Here is a 25,198-nt window from a genome sequence, read left to right as displayed (position 1 = left end):
CAACATCTTTATTTCAGATTTATTGAATGGCCATTTTAACATGGAACACTGAAATATAATGCATTATTCTTTACCTTGAAGTAAGAAGCTCTCAATTTCACTCTTTTGGGTGAAACAGTTTTGAATGAGTGACTCACATTAATTATTATTACTGCCACATTCTTGGATTCTTTTCCAAAATGTAATAATTGGTTTAGGTTTTTTTTTTAATGTATTAAATTTTTAGAGAGAGGGATAGAGAGTTAGAAACATCGATGAGAAAGAGAAATATCAAAATATCAGCTGCCTCCTGCACAACCCCTACTGGGTATGTGCCAGCAACCAAGGTACATGCCCTTGACTGGAATCGAACCTGGGATCCTTGAGTCCACAGGCAGACACTCAGTCCACTGAGTCAAATTGGTTAGGGCTGGTTTAGTTTTTTTATTGGTGTGTTATAATACTATGTATTAGAATTATATGCTATACGTTCTATTTCACTTGAATCATTGTATCGGACTTTTTATAGTAATTTAAAAATACATGTTAATAGAAGCTTTTAAGCATATCAGTAAGAATGCAGTAAATATTTCACTTCTAAAGATAATTCAGTGACTATTTTCAAACAGCTAAAGAGTGAATAAACTGATTCCTGTATTTTTTTCTTTTAAAAAAAAATAGGTTCTGGAGTTCTTAATGACAGTATGTGCGGTGGAATGCAGTTGCTTCCAGATCCTTTGTATTCTCTTCCCACTGATAACACTTACCTTTTAACAATAACGTCCACTGATAACGGCAGAATTTTCTTGGCTGGAAAGGATGGCTGTTTATATGAAGTAGCATACCAGGTAAGTCTGGTATTTATAAACATTTTTTTCTCCCTTTTGATGAAGTAGGGGTGGATTTTGTTTGTAATTTGTAACTCTATAAGAGCATAAATATATTCTTATAGAAAGTATTCAACCATACAGTAAAGCCATAGTCTTGCCATGACTACAACGCGCCTACAAAACCCAATCCTCTTTCCAGAGGTAAAAGCCGGTATGTCTGTTTAGAACATGATACATACATTGCTAAGTATCTATAAATATCTATATATGTATTCATGGGTATAAACACACATAAAAATACATAGTAATTATGTCTTGAAAGTCTTGTTGGTGTCTGGTGGATAGATACATGTTATGTTTGGTGATGGTTGCATAGTTATCCAAGAAACAGTTATACATGGTTTACTTAATTGCTTCCGTGGAGGCTGTCTAGATGTTTTGCTTTTCTTTTCACAAATAAAGCTATAGTAAGTGTTCTTTTGTAGGCCTCCTTTTGCACAAGTAGATTTTTGTGTGTAGAATCTTAGAATTCTAGTAGTTGGATTATGTATTTTCATTTAAAATTGTATTTAATATTTTCATATTGCCCTATTAAAATTTTAGACTCTTAGCAGACATCTATGAATGTATCCTACCTACACCCATTCTCACTAACACTGGTATTGTCCAACAACTTTGGTCAATCTAATGGAAGGAAATTATTTTTTTTTTTATGACTGAGATTATCAAATCTTTTCATGTACTTATTGATTCTTTATGTTTTCTCTATTTTGAAATGCCTTTTGTGTCTTTTCTTGTTCATCTCCCTACTGTTGCCTTTTGCATAAGGTAAACCTTAGAAAACTGATAAATCAAGTAATATTTTCAATCTTATTAGTTAGAAGTCAGGTCAGGTGTGTTTTTAATATTACATTGTATCTTTCTTGCCCAGTTTCTCTTGACTTTGTTCATTACCGGGAAATTGTTTTGTATGGCAAAACTCCGTCATTGAAAAGTGGATTATAGATTATGATGGTGGTGGCTGCTCTTGTTAAAATTTCCTTTTAGAATTCTCATCATTTGCAGCAACCTGGATGGAATTGGAGAACATCATGCTGAGTGAAATAAGCCAATCAATGAAAAAGAAACACCACATGACCTCACTCATTTGTGGATAATAAAGAGCATTATAAACTGATGAACCAAAAGATAGATATAGAGACAGTATATCAACAAGTAGACTGTCAAATTACAGCGGGGAGGGGAGGAAGAGCTGGGGGAGATAATAGATCAACCGAAGGACTTTTATACATGCATATAAGTACAACCAATGGACACAAAACTCTGGGGAGGGAGGGGGGCAAGAAAAAAAAATCAATAAAATATATTTTTTTAAAAATAAATAAATAAAATAAAATTTCCTTTTAGCAGAAGTGGGATAAGATGATATCAACCCTATGTATTTAGGCACTTATAATAAACTCCGCTTATTATGTTCCTTATACTTTCAAATAGTTTTTAAGAGAATTAAGATGTGAGTTCACTAGCACAGCACTATTAAGGTTTCTGGAATAGACATCGATTTCACTGAGAGCTGTAATTGAGTTATAGCTAACTACATGTTCTATTTTTGAGTAGTAGGTCTTCATTTACAATTCTTGGTATTTCACTAAGATCTGAGGTTTTTTTGTAAACGTGGGTATACAGTAGTTGCTGTGATGGAGGTATCTACATTTACGAGTCTTCTCTCAATTTTTTCTTTTAAGGCAGAAGCAGGTTGGTTTAGCCAAAGATGTAGGAAAATCAACCACTCAAAGAGCTCACTTTCTTTTCTTGTTCCTTCATTGCTACAATTCACATTCTCAGAAGATGGTAAGTAGAAAACAAATAAATTAGTCAAAAAATTTTAACAGATTGGTGATTTAACATTTTCTTGAGAAATTCTCATTCTTAGTTGAAAGTTTATCTTATTAAATACATTTGTTTTATATCCATGAGATCTCGTTTATTTTTTTTTTTTTTAAATCCTCACCCGAGAATCTGTTTTTATTGATGTTTAGAGGGAGAGGAAGAGGAATTGCGGGGGGGGGGGACATTGATTACTTGCCTCCTGTATGCACCCCAACCAAGAATCAACTGGGTGTCGAAACCTAGGTATATGCCCTGGACAGTAATCAAACCCGTAACCTTTTATGATTAAAGTAAATTATTGCCCTTCACACAGTGAATCATTAAACTAAACTGGCAGTTTCTTGATGGAATTGGCTGAGGAGTAAATATTTCATGTGTTCCTAGCATATAGCAAACACTCATTAAATGTTGGTCAAGTGAAGAAATAATATAGAAGTTGTTTTGGTTTTGGTTTAACATTTATTTAGCTAGAACAACTTATTTTTCATGCTCTTAACCCAGTCCCAGTATTTGATGTCTGTTTTTACCAAGCAAAGCAAGAGGAAACTCTCTGAATGCATAGTTCTGATTTGACAATTTTAATTTCAGTGGCTACTTACTTTATTTGATTTGTTAATCTTTGAGGGGTTTTTTGTGTCTTTCAGATCCGATTGTTCAAATTGAAATCGATAATTCTAGAAACATTTTATATACACGATCTGAGAAAGGAGTAATACAGGTAAATGTTAATATTATACTACTATTTAAGGTGGGAATAAGCCTCCCTTTTTTGTTTTGTTTATTAATTTTTAGAGAAAGAGAAACATTGATTTGTTGTTCCACTTATTTATGCATTAATTAGTTGCTTGTATGTGCCCTGACTGGAGATCCAGCCCACAACCTTGGTGTATCAGGGCGACACTAACCAACTGAACTACCTGGCTGTGGCCTAGCATTCCTGTTTTTAAAGAAGATGATTGTGGCTCCTTAGACTTTTCCTATGAACTGTGTGATTTAAAAAAAAAAAAAAAAAAAAAAAATCCAGACCACTTTTACGGTCTCCTTTTTATAAATTTTCAAATCTGTGAATGTTTCCAAACCTATATGAAGTACCAAAATTAAAGGGAAAAGTCTATTTAATAAAGTTGTAAAAAAACAACTGACATACAAAATAGAAACAGGGCACAGTCCTTTCGATTTTCCGCAATCCTGGCATGTGCCTTGACTAGGAATCGAACTGTGACCTCCTGGTTTAGAAGTTGTTGCTCAACCACTATGTCATGCTGGCCAGGCTACAGTGTGTGTGTATGTATATATATATATATATATATATATATATATATATATATTTTTTTTTTTTTTAAATATATTTTATTGATTTTACACAGAGAGGAATTGAGAGGGATAGAGAGTTAGAAACATCAATGAGAGAAACATCGACCAGCTGCCTCTTGCACACCCCCTACTGGGGATGTGCCCGCAACCAAGGTACATGCCCTTGACCAGAATCGAACCCAGGACCTTTCTTTCAGTCCGTAGGCCAACGCTCTATCCACTGAGCCAAACCAGTCTCCGCTAAAGTATATTTTTTTAATCAATGAATAAAGCATTAAAAAGTGGAAAAGATATTAAATAAAATGTATGCGGGTTATAGTCATGGGTACAATTTTTGTTTGCAGGTTTACGATTTGGGCAGCGATGGACAAGGCATGAGCAGAGTTGCCTCAGTGTCGCAGAATTCTATTGTCTCTGCTGCTGGAAACATTGCGAGGTGATCTATAACTTACTGTCAGACATTTCATTTGCAGGCGTAACTATACTGTTTGTGTGCAGCATATTAAAATTACTTCCTTGTCATAGTATCTCTAAAATATGAGGAATGTTGAAGGACATAAGACTCATATACCCCTGATCTAAACTCACCAATTAGCAATTTGCCTCAGTTGCTCACTTCATGAGCCATTTGAAAAGTAAGTTGCACAAATCATTGCTTTTATTTATAAATCCTTCATCTTCTCTCTCCTAACTATAAATTTCACACCTAAAAATTAATAACATTATAATTATACTAGAGGCCTGGTGCACAGATTTGTACACATTGAAAGTAAATTAATTAGAAGGTGGCTGACGGGGCTGGCCTTGGTGAGACGGGCTGGACATGCCTTCTCCGGAGTGAGCGGAGTCCCTCCAGTAGGTGGGGTCCCTCTGCCTGGCCTGCGGAGATTGGGCCAAAAGGTTGAGCATCTGCCCCTTGGTGGTCAGGGCACATCATAGCTGTCAGCCGCTCAGCCGGTTGCTTAGCCTTTTATATATATAGATAGTTCATATTAAAATTGCTCACTAATTTTCAAAACTCTTCATAGCTATTTTTCTTTCCATTTTTCTCCAGGTTCAATCAGAGCTCATTAATTGCATTGGTCATTAATCTTTTTAATATAGAACAGAACTTCATTACAGTTTTTTTTAAATGTCCAGGAGTTTTCTGAATTTGTCTATTTTTCCATACTAGATTAAAGGTAATTTTTCTTTAGCTAGTATTACGTAGGTAATGTGAATTTCTTATAGCATTACATCAGGAGGCATAAACCAGTTTACCACTATTGAAGAGTTGGTTAAGATGGTGTTCATTATAAAGCTTCATTTTTTCCCCTTTTTAATTAGCAGTAACTTTTACAGTGCTAATTTGATGATCTGAGAACATCTTGTTCCCCATTAGCCATTTATCTAATGGACTTAGCCTTCTTTTATGTCTTTGAAAAAAGGTTACTCTTAACAATATTAACTAATGTAAAGAACACACATTCAGGGGTTTTTGCCAGTTCTTGCTTCTGTAGTGTTACTTTCCTGTATATTTTGAGATGTATAATTGCTGGTGGAAAAGGTCCCTTAGAATTTAGTAGACACGTTTTAAAAATATACTAGTGTGTGTGTTTTTTTTCTTTTAGGACAATAGATCGTTCTGTTTTTAAACCAATTGTTCAAATAGCAGTGATTGAAAACTCTGAGTCACTGGACTGTCAGTTATTGGCTGTCACACATGCCGGTATGTTTTTACTTATATGTTTGTTGTTACTTTTGTAACTTAGTAATCCTCAGAATTGGAGATCTATGATTAGAAACATGAGAGAAATTTTTACTTCTGTATCAACTATAAAGTCGTATTAATGATTTATAAAAGTAAGGATTGGGAAAATTGGAGGATTCCTCGGTTCTGTTTGCTCACTGTATAGAGGAAAAGCAGCCTGGAAGCTGAGGTGCCAACAATCAGGGACGGAGCCGGAGGCTCACCGCTCAGGGTGGCAGGCTCCTCCTGCTGAGATTGTTGATTCACCTCTCACTTTCAAGTGATCTTGTCATAGAAATCCACTTCTCCTGTAGCACCCTGGTAACTTAAGATCAGTCAGGAAAGTGATGTGGCTTTCACAGAGTTCTGTTTCTCTTCGGAATTGCGTTAATAACAATACATGTAGCTCAGGTCTTTTATTTTCTGTTACTGATTTGTGATTTCACCCACCATCAGGTGTAAGGCTATATTTCAGCACCTGCCCATTCCGACAGCCGCTAGCACGACCTAATACATTGACACTGGTTCATGTCCGCTTACCTCCTGGGTTCTCAGCATCTTCCACAGTGGAAAAGCCTTCAAAAGTACATAAAGCTCTCTATAGCAAAGGTAAGTTCTAAAACACTATCATACTGAAGACTGGATTCTTAAAATTATTATAATTACAATGCACTGAAACATTTGAGAGTAAAGATTTTTCAATAAAATATAGAATGTTTTGATTTCCTATTCAAGAGGTTGTTTTGTTTTGTTTTTAATATTAACATTACACTGAGTGGCCAGATTATAATGATCTCTGAACACATAATAATCTGGCCACTCGGTGTATTTGTATCTCAAACCGGTACCGAAGACATTCTAGACTTTTGCTGGAGTCAACCACCTATTTGCCCTGAGCTTTCTGTCAGCCAGTGCAAAGGGGAAACCTGACAGGTGCACGATTTATAGTAGCTCTGATATCAAATAAATGAGGTACTCAAGAGAAGTACACTGAGTGGCCAGATATTATGCATTCAGAGATCATAATCTGGCCATTCAGTGTATATTTTAAGCATTTTCAATTGTTAAGTATATATGCTAAATTTTAAGAAATCTTTCTACCACCTTGATATAAATTACTCTCAATTTTTCACAAGCTCGTAATACATTTTAATTAATTATGGGCCCAGTGGACTTAAGCTGATATCTCTAAAGTCACTGCAAAGAGAGCAAATTAGGGAGAAAGGGGGGGGGGGTGGAAAGAAAAGAAAAAGAGAGCAAATTAGTGGGAGGAGCACAAGAGAATATATTTAAAAATCAAACTGCGATGTCAGCTAGTATTGAGGTAATGCTTTTATAATATATCTCTGCCATTCCACTGGGAACTTCATCTTTATTATTTATAATATGTTTCAGTTAACTAGTATATGAACTGTATTGAATATTAGATTGATTGTAAGTCACAGAATTTATGTATTAAACATGTTTTTAAAAATAGTAATTAGCCGGGACCGGTTTGGCTCAGTGGATAGAGCGTCGGCCTGCGGACTGAAAGGTCCCAGGTTCGATTCCGGGCAAGGGCATGTACCTTGGTTGCGGGCACATCCCCAGTAGGGGGTGTGCAAGAGGCAGCTGATGGATGATTCTCTCTCATCGATGTTTCTAACTCTCTATCCCTCTCTCTTCCTCTCTGTGAAAAATCAATAAAATATATATTAAAAAAAATAGTAATTAAACTGATAAAGCCATTGATGGCAAAATATATTCTAACTGTAGGAAATTCAAATTCTGAAAAAAATAAGTGTTTACTTAAAAAAAGTAAAGTGAAGACCTGGAACTTTAATGATCCTACCAGTAATTATAAGTTCTTTTAGGGGATCTATTTTTATTTTTGTAACTTACTTATCTATAATGACTAATGCTGTATGTATATTAATGTTAATTGTTGAGATTACTTAGGATGCATATCATTAGGCATCATAAGATTTTGTGTGTTAAACTTTTAGGTATCCTATTGATGGCAGCCTCAGAAAATGAAGATAATGACATTTTGTGGTGTGTCAACCATGATACATTTCCTTTCCAAAAGCCAATGATGGAAACCCAGGTAAGTTATCTTGAGAATTGTAAAGAGCTTTTATACAATTTTAAGTGAAGGATAACATTGTAACAAATTTTACCTTTTTATTTATTTCTGTTTGCATCTAACAATCTCATATGATTAGAAATCATAATTAGAAAAAAAATGTATCCTGTTCTTTATTTTTTCTCTGTGAAGTTAGAAGTCAGAGTAATCATTTAAAAAACCTTTAAAGTAAACTTTGAGACCTTTGTAGTATATTTTTCATAGTGAACCCAAAAATGCATATATCTTTTCTGAATTATCTTTGTCCCATTTAAATGTATAGTATTTTTAGTTAAAATGAAGCCGTCCATTATAGTTATGACTTAGGAATTTATAGTAATCTCTTTAATTTATAGTCCTTCCTAAACTAAAAACATTTTTTTTATTATAGAAATTTGCAAACATGCACAAAAAGAGAGAAAATGGTAACTTGAACCCCACATAAGCAAATTATCAACATTTCCCCCCGTCTTGTTTTCTCTCTTCTGTACATAACTAAATGTACACACACATATACTTGTGTTTTAAAAGCAAATACCACCACGTACTTCCTGAGGTTGATGTCGAGGCTCTGAGTGAGGAGATGACCCTGCTGTCCTAGCCCAGTCCCGCATCTGGCCTGCCATCCCAGCCCTGAGGACCTAAGGGGAGACCATCTGCTCCCTCCCCTTCCTGTCCCCTATCCCACCCCATCAGTCCTTCTCGATGCCCTAGCACAGTCCATGTTGCCTGCCCCAGAGGGTGCTGATCAAACAGATAAACCAACTCCCACTGGGGTGTGAATATCTGATACTCTTTGGAACCATTTCTTTAAAGGCATTTGGGTTCCAGCTGTCACTCCTGCTTCCTGGTTATTCTCCAGCTTAAGCCCTTTCAAACAGAGCAGGGAGAAAAGGTGTGTAGATTGGAGGAGGAGGAACCCAACCCCCAGGATAGGTTCATGGTTTGTAACGGCTCCTCCAAGTTTCTGACCTGGACCAAAGTTGCCGGGGTAGGAGCAGAAGGTTGGTTTGGGATCAAGACGCACCTTTCTCAAATTCTTTCCTTTATCCTTTGAACTTCACTGAGCACCTCCTGTGTTTCATTCTGTGATAGACTAAGGATTCAGAACTTAGTAAGATATTAACCCTGTCCTGATGGGAGTGCAATGTCAGTGGTTGAGGTTTGCATGCTGGCTCCATTTCCTCGAAGCTATGGCTGAAATGACATAACATGTCTCTGGCCCTCAATTTCCTTGTCTGGAATAGTTCCTACCTGTATGGGATTATTGTGGGATTAAATGAATTCATGTGTATAGCACTAAGAACACTACCTGGTACGTGGGAAGCACTCAATAAATGTTAACTTTTTTTAAGCAAATACTTGATATCTTATTTCATTTATATAATACTTGAGTTCTTCTTAAACAAGTATGGACTTTAAAAAAACAAAAAAAAAACACAAATATAAATGAAGTTCATAAACTTTAGCCAAATTCTGATCTACCCAAAACAGCTCTAAAAGACATTGGAACAATGGGAAAATTCAATATTGGCTGGACATTAGGTTAGAGAATTGTTAATATTCTTAAATGTTATAATAGTATCCTGGTTAAAACTTCCTTATGCTTAGGAGATGCATGCAAAAGTATTTAGCAGTGATATCATATTTATAACTTTCAAATGGTTCAAGAAAAAAAAAAGAAAGCAAATATGGCAAAATTCTAACAATTATTGAATCTAGGTACTGGGCATATGGATGCTTGAAATTTTTATAATATAAGTATTTTAGGAGATTAAAACATTTTTTTAAAGAAATATCTTAGGATTGAAGAGAATATAAATCTATATGTCAGCAAAATGTAAGCACCGAACCTACGTACAGCTCAGTCTGTCCTAGAAAGATGGTGGAAGGTAGTTAGTGTTTGGTTATGGAAAGAATTGTAATTCTAGAAAATACTATTATAGTTTACCAGGAAAAATTTCCTTTATCCTTTGGTATTAGAGAAGATGCCTGATTGAAATAATTAGAAAATACTTTTGAGAATATTTGTTAATGTATTAATTTATTTAATTCTACACTTAATTACAGATTAAGTCTGTATAACTTTTCCTTTTTAAAGGTTTTACTTAGTATTAATGTTAGTACTATCAGCATTAAGTTTGTTTCTTTCATATAGATGACGACCCGTGTCGATGGTCATTCCTGGGCTCTTTCTGCAATAGATGAATTGAAAGTTGATAAGATAATTACACCTTTAAATAAGGATCATATTCCAATAACTGACTCACCGGTTGTTGTACAGCAGCATATGTTGCCTCCAAAGAAGTTTGTTCTCCTCTCAGCACAGGTATGTACATACTCAATTAAGATGAAGACAAAAAGAAGGGAAGCCATTTTTAATGTTTTTATATTTGGAATAGTTGCTTGGTGATCATTTACTTAAGTACTTGGAAATGTTTACTCTTTTTTTTTTTTTTAATCCTCACCGGAGGACATTTTTCCATTGATTTTTAAGGAGAGGAGAAGAGAGAGAGAAAGACAGAGAGAAACATCGATGTGAAAGAGACACATCCATTGGTTGCCTCCTACATGAGCCCTGTCCAGGCCCCTGTGGGGAGGAGCCTGCAGCCAAGGTGTCCTTGACCGGAATTGAACCCGGGACCCTTTGGTCCACATGCTGACCGTCTATCCACTGAGCCAATCTGGCTAGGGGGAGAATGTTTGTAAATCCTAAAAATTCAACAAAGGGGATGTGCATTTGTAATTTGGATGGATGTGGCCAGTACGTAATGCTAAGTGCCTGTTTCCGCATCCTATCCACGTACAATACGCCATCTTATTAAGAGTGAGACCCATTGTGATTTAAAGTGCTTATTTTTCTGTGAACTATCTATTTCCTGTTGAATTGTCTTTTATTTAATTAATAAAAGCTCTTTGTGTATCAAGGGGTTTGATACATTTATAAGTAGTTGAAACTTTCAAGTTATCTTTTAGGGTTTATGTGATATTGAAAAACTTACTCTGAGGTTCATAAAAGCATTCACCCATAGTTTCTTTTTTTATTTTATCCTTTAAATCTTTGATCTGCTTGGAATTTATCCTGCTGTAAAGTGTGAATAAGGATCCAGCTTCTTTTTTTTCTAAATGAACATGTTTGTGCCAACATGATTAATGTGTAATCTAACTGTAATCTTCTCGTCAGAAGGACAGCTTTCTTAATGCATGGTAATGGCACATGCTGGACTGATGAGTATGTCTGATGGAGCAGTGTTTTCTTATTAAATTTGTTATGGATATATAGATTTGGTTTAGGTTGAGAGTTGAAATGTAAATGCTCTTTTTGGCTTGTTTACTTTGTATTATTGTATTTTTTTGTTGGTTTCATTGGTTTTATTAAATAACAGGGTCAGTTATCAAACTTGGTAAATTTATTATTCATGTTCCTTTTATTTTTTTTTTTTAACTTTGTAGGGAAGTCTTATGTTTCATAAACTTAGACCAGTAGATCAACTGAGGCATCTACTTGTGAGTAATGTGGGTGGAGATGGAGAAGAGATTGAAAGATTCTTTAAGTTACATCAGGTAATTATATGCACTTTTTTTTTCTTTTTTTTACTGTGATGATAATTTAAATAATGAAACAATGGGAAAGATTGCTAATTTTTATATGTTAGGACCAAAAATACTGTAACAGGTAATCTTTCCTTCTTTACAATAACCACTATATGTGTTCTGATATTTGGGAGCAGTTCTAATACACTATACGTTTAAAGCCAATGCTTTTTTATTTCCCCTTTTTTCATATCAGCTGATTTCATTAAGTCAGCAAATATTTATTGAGGCCTGCTATCTGCCAGGCACAGATTTAAACACTGGGTACAGCAACACTTCTTAAAAGTTGTGTTTAATCTAAGGGAAGACACTCTCTTCACACAGGAGGACCAGGCTTGTGCCACGTGCCTTATCCTGGCTTGCTCCACCGCCGCCTGTGACAGAGAAGTGTCGGCGTGGGCTGCGCGGGCTTTCTTCAGGTGTGTGTCCGTTCTCTCTGGCTGTTGGCTCCTTTGTAAATGGCTGCTACATTGGTGAATGTGATACTTAACGGCTTGACAGACAAGGAGTTACTAAAATCTGTTTGCACAAAGGTGAACTCTGGAAAGTGAATGCTAATAGAAGCAGCTAATTAATTAGCAGCTCATGCGTTGTTACCATTCTCTGTCTGGTCTTCTTTCTACCTCCGCTACTTTGTTTTCTGTTTCCCCACTGAGCCACTTCTGCGATAGGGGTCTCATTGGCACTGAGATTTTGAATCACTCTAAGGAAAGTTGGAATCAAACAGATACTTTTATATGGAAAACTTTTAGCTAAGGATAAAACTTTTGAAATGTGACTTGTTTAAAAGAATTTTCTTGAAGTTCTGTCTAACTATAATCTAGTATGAAAATTATAGTACCATATCTCATTAAGTAAATTCTATGCTTTGCTAACCTTTTATTAGAAATTGCCAGTCCCTTATAATACTTACTGATAGAATTTCAAGTCAACTTTTACTAAATATTTTTTAATGTATCTGTATACACAGGATGAGCAAAAGTAATACAAGAAAAACTCTGTACTCACAACTGTAAACCTACTTTTGCTCCGCCCTGTGTTTCGCTGTAAACACAGTACCTGTCTATTAACGTCTCTCGTGTGTGAACCTCCGTTAGAACAATTCCAGCCTTCCAGGTGGACTGCTTCACTGAATAAACTCGGTCTGCGTTGTCATCGACAGGTACGGCGGTGAAGCGCAAATGAGATTTCCAGCCACTCTCCCCACCCCGAGCAATGTTGGTCCCATCTTGGGCTCTCCTGTCTATGCCAGTGAGTATGAAACACTGAAATGAAACTGTTTCCAATGGAGTGAGTTGTAGAACCTTTAATGGACAAAGCTTTTCAATGTATTTTACTTACTGCTACTGTATTGGTGAATAATTAGACAGATATCTGACTTAAAAGTAATGGTATATTGAGTTCTTAATGTATGTTAGGAAACAAAATAAGATGTGACAAATAGTGTTTACAGAACTCATTTGTAATTTATCTACAAGGAAGGAAATGAATGATTTAATAATAAAAAAACTCCCACCTCAATGTTTTCCAAAGTGGGGATGCTAAAAAATTACTGGGAAATGAGTTGAGTCCCCTAATTCTTGAGCACAGTATGAGTGGTGCCGCTCCTCACTCTTATGTTTAGAAACAACTTCTGTGTGTAAATTTGAACAAATTCGACAATTGGGGAGTTATTGTCTAAATCTTCATGTTCTTCTTTCCTTGTAGGCTCTCCTTTTCCTGGTGGCGGCCAGTGTCCAAACCCATCCTTTCTGGGAACACCAGCCCAAGGTGCCTCTTCTTTAGCTCGCTTCTGCTGTTCTCTGGGAAGGCCTAGCGCTCTGTCCCATTACACCGAGGCCCTTTTCTGTCAAATAATGTGATTCCAAAGAAGTGACATGCAGGTCCTGGCTGGGTGCTTAGTTGTTAGAGCGGTGTCTTGATTACACCACAGTTACAGTTTCTGTGTCTGGTCAGGGCACATACAAGAATCAACCAGTGAAAGCATAAAGAAGTGGAACAACAAATCAATTTCCCTCCATCCCCCACACCTCCACTTTCTCCTCCTGTCTTTCTAAAATCAATAATAAAATAAAAAAAGAAGTGACATCCAAGCAGCTATTGGCATTTGGCTACGAATGTCTTTACTTAGAAAATCTTTACTAGTACCTGATAGTACCTGGAAAGCCCTTTAACTGGGTACCAAGATTTAATTAGTACCCACCGTGAAAACTGTCCAATTAGTTAGTTTCCCTCCCAGCATTAGGAAGCAGTGATGGCAAGCTGTCTTTCCATCCTGCATGGCCCATATTGGAAAGCCTACATGGCAGCACCCATTTAAATCTCAGTCTCTGTCAAAAATCAAATCAAATATCTGTTTATTCCAGTATTTTGTAAATGTTTGTTCCTATGGTTTTAGACACAGCAGACTTGGATTGTTGAGAATGTTTATCATTCGATATTAAGATCCGTTTTTCTTATGTCTGAAGGTGTCCACCCTCCTGTCATGTCTACGCCAGCTTCCGGGAACCCAGCCATTCAGGCCCCAGCTATGAGCTACATGGCTGGGCCAGAGATTGTGTACTCCGGAAAGCACAATGGCATCTACATTTACTTTTCTCGCATCATGGGGTAAGTTTTTCATGGAATACCTGAGTGTTGCTCATCTTAGCCTCGTTTGTGTCATTGACTATTTTTAATTCTATATTTGGGACTTCATTTATTCCTATTAAATTGTACCTGAAGTTTAATTCACTTGTCCATTAATAAGATTGTTCTCTAGTATTCAACTCCTTTATTATCTAACCATCTATATTTCTGTATTTGTTCCCATATATGTATATATATTCTACATGCCTTACAAGCCCCATTACTCTGTGCCGTGTGCCTGCAAGTCAGCCACACAGTTCTGGTCACGGCGAGGCTCCCCCTTGGTTGTGCAGTCACTGTGAGGGTGAAGTGAGCGCTCTCCCCGTTGGCAGGAGGCTCACGTGCTCCCGGGCACGTTCCTGTGCTGGTCCGCAGTGGTCTCAGCTGCAGCAGCTGCGCTGTTCACGTGCCTCTCGCCCTCCGCAGGCAGCCAGGGATTTTCATGAGACAGCAGGGACTGGTGGAGGCTAGTGATGCCTCTGCTCAGCCCCGGCCTACCACCATGTCCACGTCACTTACGTGGCCGACCCAGGCAACCCAGATTCCAAAGGTGGGGCCTGGACCCCTCACTATGAGAGCAGCATCAGTCAGCTGAAAGGGGAATAGGCACAGGGAGGGGTGAAGAACAGCAGCTACTTCGGCAATCAGTTCCACCATGTTATCTAGTTAATGGTCATATCAGTATGTATTTGTCTTAGATTTGAGATGTATGCTTTCATCCTAATTATTTGTTTAGGACTTAGAAACGGTGCAGAACCCCTTTATAACTTTGTTTTTGCATTATAAGCTTCCTTGTTTACAATTCATTATCTAAATCTTTCAACTTAGTTAAATAAGTTAGATATATCAGCTTTTAAAATTTTCCTATTTTCATTCTTTCCAAATAACTTAGTACAATGTTAAATGAAACCATGACTACATTTTCATAAACACATAGAAGATATTTACTGCATATTGTAATTATTTTTATTTAACTGCAGCATAATTATGAAGATATTTTTTGTTGCAGAAATATCTGGGATGCTAGTTTAGTTGTGGAAAGAGTGTTCAAGAGTGGCAACCGAGAGATCACTGCAGTAAGTGTGGTCCATTGTTTGTATTAACCAGGTTGTTACTGATGAGTGAGGGTAGTGTTGCACATTTCTTGGTGTTATGTACACAATGCAATGGTTATTCTTTTACGTTTGTGTGCTTGTCCAGTAATCTGTCCAGCCCCTGGGTTAAGTCTCTGCTCTACCTTTATTAGTAAATGAGTAAAGTCCTTGGCGTTCGGAGCCTGACGCCTCTTTGTAAAATGAGGAAAATCGTCCCTCTCCCTCCGGAGGTTCTGTGAGGGTGGGAGAATTCCTACCCCATGTCGCTCAAAGTTACCTTTCAAATACTTTGTTTACGTATCCAGTTATGGACTAAGAACTAATTTCTATGTACTGGCCTACATTTTAGATTACTTTGAAAAAGCATCTTATAGAACTATGTATTATAAATGCAGGTAGTAAGATTTTTTTTTTTTGATGTGTAATATGAATGCAATTTATTTTAAACTTATTCTTTTTTTAAATGAAAAGATACCAAATATCTTTTAAATTCTGATGATCTTTTTCAGTTCACATTTCTAAAAATAGGCATGTTCTTATTATAGTATACTAGAAGCCCAGTACACGAAATTCATGCATTGGGGGAGGGGGTGTCCTGCAGCCCATCCTGCACCCTCTCACTGGCTGGCTCCTAACCGCTCGCCTGTCTGCCTGCCTGATTGCCCCAACTGCTTCTGCCTACCAGCCTGATTGCCCACTAACAGCTCCCCTGCTGGCCAGATTGCCCCCAACTCCCCTCCCCTGCCTGCCTGATCTCACTGCCAGCTTCCCTCCCCTGTTGGCCTGATGGTCTCCAACTGCCATCCCCTGCTACCTGGTCACACCCAGCTGCCCTCCCTACTGGCCTAGTTGCCCCCAACTGCCCTCCCCTGCTGACCTGGTCACCCCTAACTGTTTATGAAGTTAGGGTACTTCAAATTAAAGTTTACATTTAGTTATAGATATACTAGTACAATGTATGTTTTTCATATATATATGCCTTTTCACTGTTTTAAACTGTTGAAAATACTTTCTTTCTTACAGATTGAAAGTAGTGTTCCCTCCCAAATGCTGGAGTCGGTACTGCTGGAACTAAAAGGCTTGCAAGAATTTCTAGACAGAAACTCCCAGTTTTCAGGAGGACCACTAGGAAATCCAAAGTAAGAATAAAAGGCATTTATTTACTCTTTTTGTTTTTTTCCTTTTCTTTTTTTCTCCTGAGATATAATTCACTTATTATAAAATTCATCCTTCTATAACATACAAGTCATTCATTGGTTTTCAGTAGAGTCACAAGGGTATACAGACATTACCCACCACTGTCTATAATTCTAGAATATTTTCATCGTGCCAGAAAGAAACCCTGTACCCATTAGCAGACACTCCCTGTCTTAGTTCAGGCTGGAGTAACAAAGATCACGTGTGCTGGCTTATATGCCAAACATTTGTTTTTCACAGTTCTTGAGCTAGAAGCCTGAGATCAGGGTGCCAACACCTTCAGGTTCTGGTGAGGACTCACTTCCTGGTTAAAGACAGCTGCCTTACATGGCAGAGAGAAAGTGGGAGCGACTCGCTGGTACCTTCGTATGGGGTACCAGTCATCTTAGGGCTCCCTTTTCATGGTCTCGTCTAAACCTAATTAGCTCCCAAGGGCCCACCTCCCAACACCATTACTTTGGGGATTAGAGCTTCAGCTTAGGAATTTGGTGGGACTCCAACACCTAGTCCAGATCACTCCTCTCCCCTCCCCTCATCCCTGGCAACCACGAACCTGGCTTCTCAGCAACCAGGGAGTTGCTGCTCTTATGTTGTCCACGGTTTCCAGGTGTGGGCAGTGCGCAAGGCAGCAGCAGGCTTGCTCCATCTTGGCACCTGCTGTCAGTTGAGGTTTTTATTTAGTAACAGTAACAACTTATAGTTTTATTGTTTCAGTCTTTTGTAGGTGTTTAATGCAGAATTGTTCTGTATTTTGCTTCTTCGGGTTGCTCTTGAATCATCCTGACAGTAGTCTTTGGCAGCTTCTTTGCTTTCTAGTAGGGTAAGAGCCTCCAGTCTTACTGAGGAGACTATAGCAAGGGCTCTTCACTGCTCCTGGTCAAGCTGTATATTGTTCAATTTTTATTTTTTAATAAGACAAAATTGTTGCCCAGCCTCCGTGGCTCAGTGGTTGAGCATCAACCTATTCAGGAGGTCACAGTTCTATTCCCAGTCAGGGCACAGGCCTGGGTTGCAGGTTCAGTCCCCAGCATGGGGCATGCAGGAGACAGCCGATCAGTGATTCTCTCTCATCATTGATGTTTCCATCTCTCTATCCCTCTACCTCCCTCTCTGAAATTAATTTTTAAAAAATGTTTTTTTAAAAACCAAACACTTCAAGTTTATAGACACAGCGGGTAAAGACGGATGGTTGCTTAGGGTGGAGGTGGGAGAAAGGGGGAAAAGGGGATTGACCATTAATCAGGGGTGTTCTAAAATTAGATTGTGGTGATCAGTGCAGCCCTGTGAATTGTACGCTTTGAACTGTTGAATTGTGTGGTGTGTGAATTGTATCTCGGTAATGCTGTGAAGAACACGAGCACGCATTCTGGCGTTTGTGTTTCAGCACTACGGCCAAAGTGCCGCAGCGGCTGCTGGGCTTCATGCGTCCGGAGAACGGGAACACCCAGCAGATGCAGCAGGAGCTGCAGAGGAAGTCTCACGGTGAGTCACTGCTTCTGGCGCTTCACCGTGCACGAGCCTAAAGGAGAGTTTTATTGGTGGCATAGAAAACAGTGCACTTCTCTCAGTGAGATCTTGTTTGTGGTAACAAATATTTTTCATTGAAATACCAGTGTGATTGAGGAAAGTAGACAGTATGGATGTCATGTACTTTCATAACTTTCAGCCCATGTTTTCTCATCCTCCGGGAAACATGATACACACCTTTTTTTCTTTGAGTTTTTTTAAATTGTAATTTATATAACATAAATTTACCATTTTAACTACTATTAAGGGTATAATTAGTGGCATTTAATACACTCACATTGTGCAAACATCACCACTATCCATTTGTAGTACTTTTTTTCATCTTCCCAAACTGAAACTGAATCCCATAAAACACTAACTCCCCACTTCACACTGCCCTCAGCCCCTGACGATCAGCCTTTTTTTCTGTCCCTTGAATCTCACTGCTCTGGGTACCTCCTGCGAGTGGAATGATACAGTATTGACCCTTTTGTGATTGGCTTATTTCACTGAGCGTAATGTCTTAAAAGTTTATTCATGTTGTATCGCATGTCAGAATTCCCTTCTGTATTTAAAACAATAATCTTCCAATGTTTCTATACCACTTCTGTTTATCCATCCATCCTAGTGGATACTAGGATTGGTTTAACCTTTTGAGTACTATGAACAGTCCTGCTCTGAACATAGTATGCAAATGTAACTTTGAATCCCTGCTTTCAATTCTTTTGCTCAATACCCAGACATGGAATTGCTGGGTCACATGGTAATTCTATGTTTAGTTTTCTGAGGCACTAACATACTGTTTTCTATTGTAACAGCACCATTTTACATTTCCACCAGCAACACAAAGGGCTCCAGTTTCTCTACATTGCACCAGTTTTTTTTCAGTTTTTAAAATAATATCCATCCTTATGGGTGTGAACTGGTATCACTGTGGTTTGATTTGATTAGTGACACTTGTTTATAGAGTTAAAAATGTGAATCCAGCCCTGGCTAGTGTGATTCAGTTGTTGGAGTGTTGTCCCGTCCAATGAAAGGTTTCAGGCTCCGTTTTCTGGTCAGGCACACACCCAGGTTGCAGGTTCACTCACAGGTCGGTGTGTATATAGCAGTTTCTCACATTGATGTCTCATTATCTCTCTTCCTCCCTCCCTGTCTCTAAAATCGATAAGCATGTCCTTGGATAAGGATTTAAAAAAAAAAAGTGAATCAGGTTTTTGGTTGTGTTTTTATCTAATTTAATATTAATTAAAGAAAGAGTGAGGGAATTAAAAAGTTCTCATTATCATCAATTATTCAAGATATGAATTGGAGGAATAATGTGTTATTGCTTAAATTTTGCCTGAGATTTAATTTGGACAGTGGACCTAATGGTAGCGTCTTTACACAATAGAACACTCAGCAATTAAAATAAACATGCTAGATTCATATTTATTGCTATGGCTAACTTGCAAAAATATAACTGATGGGAAAAGCTATGGTGTAAATAAGTTATTTAAAAACAGCAATGCTGTTATTGTTTATGTGTACCCATACAAATGCACATGTGTATATTAGAGGATAAGAACATGAAATCAACGACTCCTGCTCATGGTTGCCTGTGGTGGGGGAGGGAGAACAATGAGGATTTCACCTTAATAGTTGTTTCTCTTTGAGGTAAAATGTTATACTTGGAATAAAACCGCCTATGTCCTTTGATAAAACTTTATTAATTGTATTTGTAACTAGAGGCTCAAGTGAGTGAAAAGATTTCACTTCAGGCGATCCAGCAATTGGTCCGAAAATCATACCAAGCTCTGGCTTTGTGGAAACTTCTCTGTGAACACCAGTTCACGGTCATTGTAGGTGAACTTCAGAAGGTAGGGTGTTTTTGTTCCTGTAAGACCATGCCGCTAATCCTCCGCTCCGTTTGTTTTCTTTGGAAGGGATCATTTCAGAACATGTAGGTTATGATCAAGTTAGTATGTCATGGGAAGATTGCACTGAAGATTGAGGGATTCACTTTGTTAGAGCCTCCGGTTTTTGTTTGGTTTTTAATTTTTATTGGTTTCACAGAGGAAGGGAGAGGGAGAGAGACATGGAAACATCAGTGATGAGAGAGAACCAACCATTGATCAGCTGCCTCCTGCAAGGCCCAACCTGGGGATCAAGCTCGAAACCGGGCATGTGCCCTGACCAGGAATCAAGCCTTGACTTCCTAGTTTATAGGTCGATGCTCAACCACTGAGCCACACCAGCCAGGCAAAATCTGATATATTTTATATCAAAATAATTTTCTCTTATCCTTCAAAGTCATTCCTCTAGTTCTTTTCAGTCAAGTCCAAAGAGTTGTTTAGTTTGGTACTTTTATTTCTTTTAAATACATGCTGTAAAAAAAAAAAAAAAAAAAAAAAAAAACCCACCCTTAAGATAATTATGAAAACTTTTCCATACCAGGTGGAATAAGTTCTGTTGGGAGGTAAAAACATGTATCAGCGATGGGCAGGTGGCTCTGCTGGTTGGAGGATCATCCCGAAGGTCTGGGATTTAATTCCTGTCGGGCACGTGTGAGAGGCAAATCACTAACCAATAATTTACTCTAGGAAAATTACCTCAACAATTAGAAACTCATTTTAACAAGCAGATTTGTTGAAAATGAGATTAAACTCCAACACTAGAAAGCCTTGAATAACAGAATGTTAACTTATTTTGAAAAAGGAGACATAAGCCCGTGTTTTGATGTAACTAATTGACCGTTTTCCTATCATGACTGAAGTTGGGAGACCTGCCCCTGGCTCTGGCCCTGCCCCTGGCCCTGGCACTGGCTCTAGCCCTGGCCCTGGCCCCGGCCCCGGCCTTGGCTCTGCGGGGTTTCCTTTCCTCATGGATAAAGTGAGCCATTCGGACAGTGGGTTCTTTCTCAGTTCTGTGTGATTCTATGATAATTTCAAAAATGTGTTTGTATAGTTTTTGTGTATTGTCTCTTGAATTATGAAGTCTTAATATTTTGGTTAATTGGAGAAATTTGATTCTGTGAGGAAATAGGATATTCCTGTGTAGTTGACAGAAGGAAGGATTCTTTTTATGTTCCTAGGAATTTCAGGAGCAGCTGAAAATCACCACCTTTAAAGACCTGGTCATCCGGGACAAAGAGCTGACCGGGGCTTTAATTGCTTCTCTGATCAACTGCTATATCAGAGACAACGCCGCCGTGGACGGCATCAGCTCGCACCTGCAGGACATCTGCCCGCTTCTGTACAGCACCGACGACGCAGTCTGTTCTAAGGTGCGGCCCGGGGGCCTGTTCAGTGGGGCTTACGGAAGAGGTTTCCCGCCCTGGTGGACAGCACGCTAGAATGGGAACCAGGAACCTCCTTTTGCCCAATGTGTACCTTTGATAGGTTCCTGAACCTCTCCTGACCTCTGAGTCCTCATCTGTGTAAGAAAGGGGTTGGAATACCTGGTTTCTATATATTTAAGTTTTTCATAAAGAATCTTTGTTGGTATTTCTAGGCCATATTTAAAAAGACGATGGTTACATGTGCCCCTCCGTAGAAATTAAAGAAATTCTCTAAGATCTAAAGTTAGTCTGTAATGTATCAAAGTTAATTGGGCAATTTAATTTTTATTGATCCTTTCCTACAGGTGGAAGTAATTTAGTTATTTAGTTATTTATTTATCTTTAAAGCTCATCTTTTTTTTTAAATATATTTTATTGATTTTTTTATAGAGAGGAAGGGAGAGAGATAGAGAGCGAGAAACGTCAATGAGAGAGAAACATCGACCAGCCGCCTCCTGCACACCCCTCACCGGGGATTTGCCCGCAACCAACATACATGCCCTTGACCGGAATCGAACCCGGGACCTTTCAGTCCGCAGACCGATGCTCTGCCACTGAGCCAAACCGATTTCGGCCAGGTGGAAGTAATTTAAAAAATCAGTACCATGTGGACTGCCTGCTGACCAAATAATGTATTGACTAGACAAGAGATTTACCAAGAAAAAAGCTATCTTGCTTAACATATTTGTCAGAGGATTTAAGAATAGCTAGGATTTTTTTTTTTTTTTTTTTTTTGGTCAAAAACTTTTCTGTCTAAAATTAAGAAGTTTATAGAGTTGTTTTTATTATTGATTATAATAATCCAGATGTAAACTTAGGCATAGCCTAAAACTTACGTTGACAGCATTATCTCTCTGCTTGATGTTACATCTTTTTAAGCTCTTGTCATTTCTCCTTTAGGCAAATGAGCTTCTCCAGCATTCCCGACAAGTTCAAAATAAGATTGAGAAAGAAAGGATGTTAAGGGAGTCACTGAAAGAGTACCAGAAAATCAGCAATCAAGTGGACCTTCCTAACGTCTGTGCTCAGTACAGACAAGGTGAGAAGCGCCTGTTCTTCCTAACTGCTCGGGGCTGGGGGGTGGGACTGGCACAGGAGGCGAGGCGCACCTCCCTTCAGCTCGCTGGCCCACGTGGGGCAGGGAGTTCACTCTTTTGTCTCTGAGCCCTGGAAAAGCTCCAGTGCTCTTTCCTATCTCCACACACGTAACGTTTTACATTGGTGTTTCAGTCCCTGTCCCGTTGCAAGACCGTCTGTATAAGGTTGCTTTCGGTGTTACGTTTAATTCTTAAAATATTACCTTCCTATTCCCTTTAAAATGTACTGAAAAAATTAAATCTCACATAAAAGTAGTAACTCTTAGCCAGTTGTATTGTTTTGAATCCCAGAATTTTTTTCAACAAGAAATTGAAACTCGCCGAAACCGGTTTGGCTCAGTGGTAGAATGTCGGTCTGCGGACTGAAAGGTCCCAGGTTCAATTCCAGTCAAGGGCATGTACATTGGTTGCGGGCACATCCCGGGCAGCTAATCGATGATTCTCTCTCGTCGACGTTTCTAGCTCTCTATCTCACTCCCTTCCTCTCTGTAAAATATCAATAGAATATATATATATTTAAAAAATCATTCTTACTCTTAAAAAGAAAAAAAAAAAAAATTGAAACTCTCTAGTTGGTTCTTTTAAATACAACCATTTTTTCCAGTGAAGAAAATATACTTTACTAGCTGCCTTTCAGAAATGTTACAGCCTTATTCTTTGATAGACTCTTCAGAAACATTTTATGTGATATTATCACAGAGTGACTAGTGTATATCAGAAACAAAACGATCTTGTGAGTATTTTATAAGGGAGCTGAGAGCAGAGCGTGTCCTGCTTAACGTGCCTCCACCTTGTCCCGTCCCCGTCAGTGCGCTTCTACGAGGGCGTGGTGGAGCTGTCCCTCACCGCCGCCGAGAAGAAGGACCTGCAGGGCCTGGGGCTGCACTTCTACAAGCACGGCGAGCCGGAGGAGGACCTGCTGGGGCTGCAGGCTTTCCAGGAGAGGTGCGTCTTCGGACCAGGGGGATAGCACTCCACTGCGACCCTTAGGAACCTCACTCACACTTTACCTTTATTCGTTTGTTTATTTATCTGTTTACTGTGCTTCACTTTAAAACGACTTCTTTTATCAGAGGTCTGAATCCGGAGTATAATTTCTTGTCTTAGGTAAAAATTCCCAAGCACTTACAAATGTTTTATTCTATGGGGTTTTTTTTGAGACTCTATTAGCGTCCATTTTAAATGAGAATAACTTACTTGGAAACAAAACTGGCTTCTTCCCCAATCCCATTTCTGATTCTGAGTGAAGTATTTTATTTTGTAAAAGATAATTTTTAAATGTTCACAAATTAGTAGAGACTATTAGAAGAAAAAAGTGTATGTCCATAAAGGAAATATATATTCTAAGACATGGTTTTTGTTAAAACATTTATTTTTATGACTTTACCTTTTTATGTTTAACCAAATGCTTCTCAAACTTATTGTTAAAGTATTATGAGCCCTAGCCGGTTTGGTTCAGTGGATAGAGCATTGGCCTGTAGACTGAAGGGTCCTGGGTTCGATTCTGGTCAAGGGCACATGCCCAGGTTTCGGTCTGATCCCCAGTGGGAAGTGTGCAGGAGGCAGCCAATCAATGATACTCTGTCATCGTTGATGTTTCTCTCTCTGCCTCTCCTTCTCTGTAATCAATAAAAAAGTAAAATATATGATTTCTATTAATTTTAATACCAAGTATACACATATATTCTCCAAAATAGTCTTTCAATTCTTGTGTGTACTTAAAGAAGATAAGTCAGTTACTGTATAATTAATGGAATTGTTAGTCTTTCAATTCTTGTGTGTACTTAAAGAAGATAAGTCAGTTACTGTATAATTAATGGAATTGCTCCTTTTCCTTTTTTTTTTTTTTTTTTTCCAGATTAAACAGTTACAAGTGCATCACCGATACCCTGCAGGAGCTGGTGAACCAGAGCAAGGCTGCTCCCCAGTCCCCCAGCGTGCCCAAGAAGCCTGGGCCTCCGGTGCTGTCCTCTGACCCCAACATGCTGAGCAACGAAGAAGCCGGACACCACGTAAGGGACACGTGTATTTTCATCCTAAAAACACGAGTGTTTAGCACTTCTCTGTGGTAGTACCAGCCTAACAATCGTGGGAAGGTAGTGACTCTTAGAACATTGGAGGATTCTTGATTTCTTACCAGGGGTTAAGCTCGGGGTTCATGGTGTCCAGACCCTTGATCATACTGATTTTTTCTTTCTTTATTTTAGTTTGAACAGATGCTTAAGTTGTGTCAGCGATCCAAAGATGAGCTCTTTAGCATTGCCCTTTATAATTGGCTAATCCAAGCTGACCTTGCAGATAAACTGCTACAGGTAAAAAAAATGACTTTTTATTCCAATATTATTGATTTCCCGGTGGGTAAAGCAGATCATTGCTCTGATTTTTTCGTGGGATGGGAATCACTGGATTGTGAATTAAGAGACGTGACCTTCTAGCTCAGGGGTCCTCAAACTTTTTAAAGTGGGGGCCAGATCACGGTCCCTCAGAGAGCTGGAGGGCCGGACTATATGAACTACTAATTCCTACTGTAACACCTCGGCTGTGCTCACTGCCCAAAAAACCTGGCGGGCCGGATCAGACTCCTCTGCGGGCCGCATGTGGCCTGCGGGCCGTAGTTTGAAGACCCCTGTTAGCTCTACCGTTAAGTCGCTATGACATCACACCCTAAGTCTGTGCTTCTCATTCTGTAAAATGAACATGTGGCATTTGATCATTTCAAGGATGCCTTTTAGTTCAGAATCTGAACTTAGTAGCTGTGTTTTCAGGGTTTATTAAAATATTTATAATTGGCCACTGCTGGTTTAGCTCAGTGGATAGAGCATCAACCTGTGGAACTAAGGGTTCCAGATTCGATTCCGGTCAGGGGCACATGCCTGGTTGCAGGTTTGATCCCCAGTAGGGGGCGTGCAGGAGGCAG

The 25,198-nt window shown here is 38.6% G+C and overlaps 1 protein-coding gene across 1 annotated transcript in view; it reads left to right on the top strand.

The window, feature by feature from the left end:
* The window catches only part of NUP155 (nucleoporin 155), a 41,078-nt gene that overhangs the window by 6,280 nt on the left and 9,600 nt on the right, over nucleotides 1-25,198 (top strand). Inside the window, exons 6-27 of the mRNA XM_084880560.1 lie at nucleotides 661-827; nucleotides 2,555-2,660; nucleotides 3,344-3,417; nucleotides 4,358-4,449; nucleotides 5,624-5,721; nucleotides 6,199-6,351; nucleotides 7,728-7,828; nucleotides 10,005-10,175; nucleotides 11,300-11,410; nucleotides 11,765-11,859; nucleotides 12,603-12,691; nucleotides 13,148-13,210; nucleotides 13,909-14,050; nucleotides 15,078-15,144; nucleotides 16,186-16,301; nucleotides 17,744-17,841; nucleotides 19,594-19,724; nucleotides 20,939-21,130; nucleotides 22,085-22,223; nucleotides 23,091-23,226; nucleotides 24,140-24,293; nucleotides 24,489-24,593. Coding sequence (XP_084736686.1) covers nucleotides 661-827; nucleotides 2,555-2,660; nucleotides 3,344-3,417; nucleotides 4,358-4,449; nucleotides 5,624-5,721; nucleotides 6,199-6,351; nucleotides 7,728-7,828; nucleotides 10,005-10,175; nucleotides 11,300-11,410; nucleotides 11,765-11,859; nucleotides 12,603-12,691; nucleotides 13,148-13,210; nucleotides 13,909-14,050; nucleotides 15,078-15,144; nucleotides 16,186-16,301; nucleotides 17,744-17,841; nucleotides 19,594-19,724; nucleotides 20,939-21,130; nucleotides 22,085-22,223; nucleotides 23,091-23,226; nucleotides 24,140-24,293; nucleotides 24,489-24,593 — 2,600 coding nt within the window. The remainder of the gene's footprint in view (nucleotides 1-660; nucleotides 828-2,554; nucleotides 2,661-3,343; nucleotides 3,418-4,357; nucleotides 4,450-5,623; nucleotides 5,722-6,198; nucleotides 6,352-7,727; nucleotides 7,829-10,004; nucleotides 10,176-11,299; nucleotides 11,411-11,764; nucleotides 11,860-12,602; nucleotides 12,692-13,147; nucleotides 13,211-13,908; nucleotides 14,051-15,077; nucleotides 15,145-16,185; nucleotides 16,302-17,743; nucleotides 17,842-19,593; nucleotides 19,725-20,938; nucleotides 21,131-22,084; nucleotides 22,224-23,090; nucleotides 23,227-24,139; nucleotides 24,294-24,488; nucleotides 24,594-25,198) is intronic.

Source organism: Pipistrellus hanaki (genome assembly GCF_964339955.1).
Source record: "Pipistrellus hanaki genome assembly, chromosome: 4".
In the NCBI taxonomy this organism is placed as follows: domain Eukaryota; kingdom Metazoa; phylum Chordata; class Mammalia; order Chiroptera; family Vespertilionidae; genus Pipistrellus; species Pipistrellus hanaki.
This window is presented reverse-complemented; position numbering and strand designations above follow the sequence as displayed.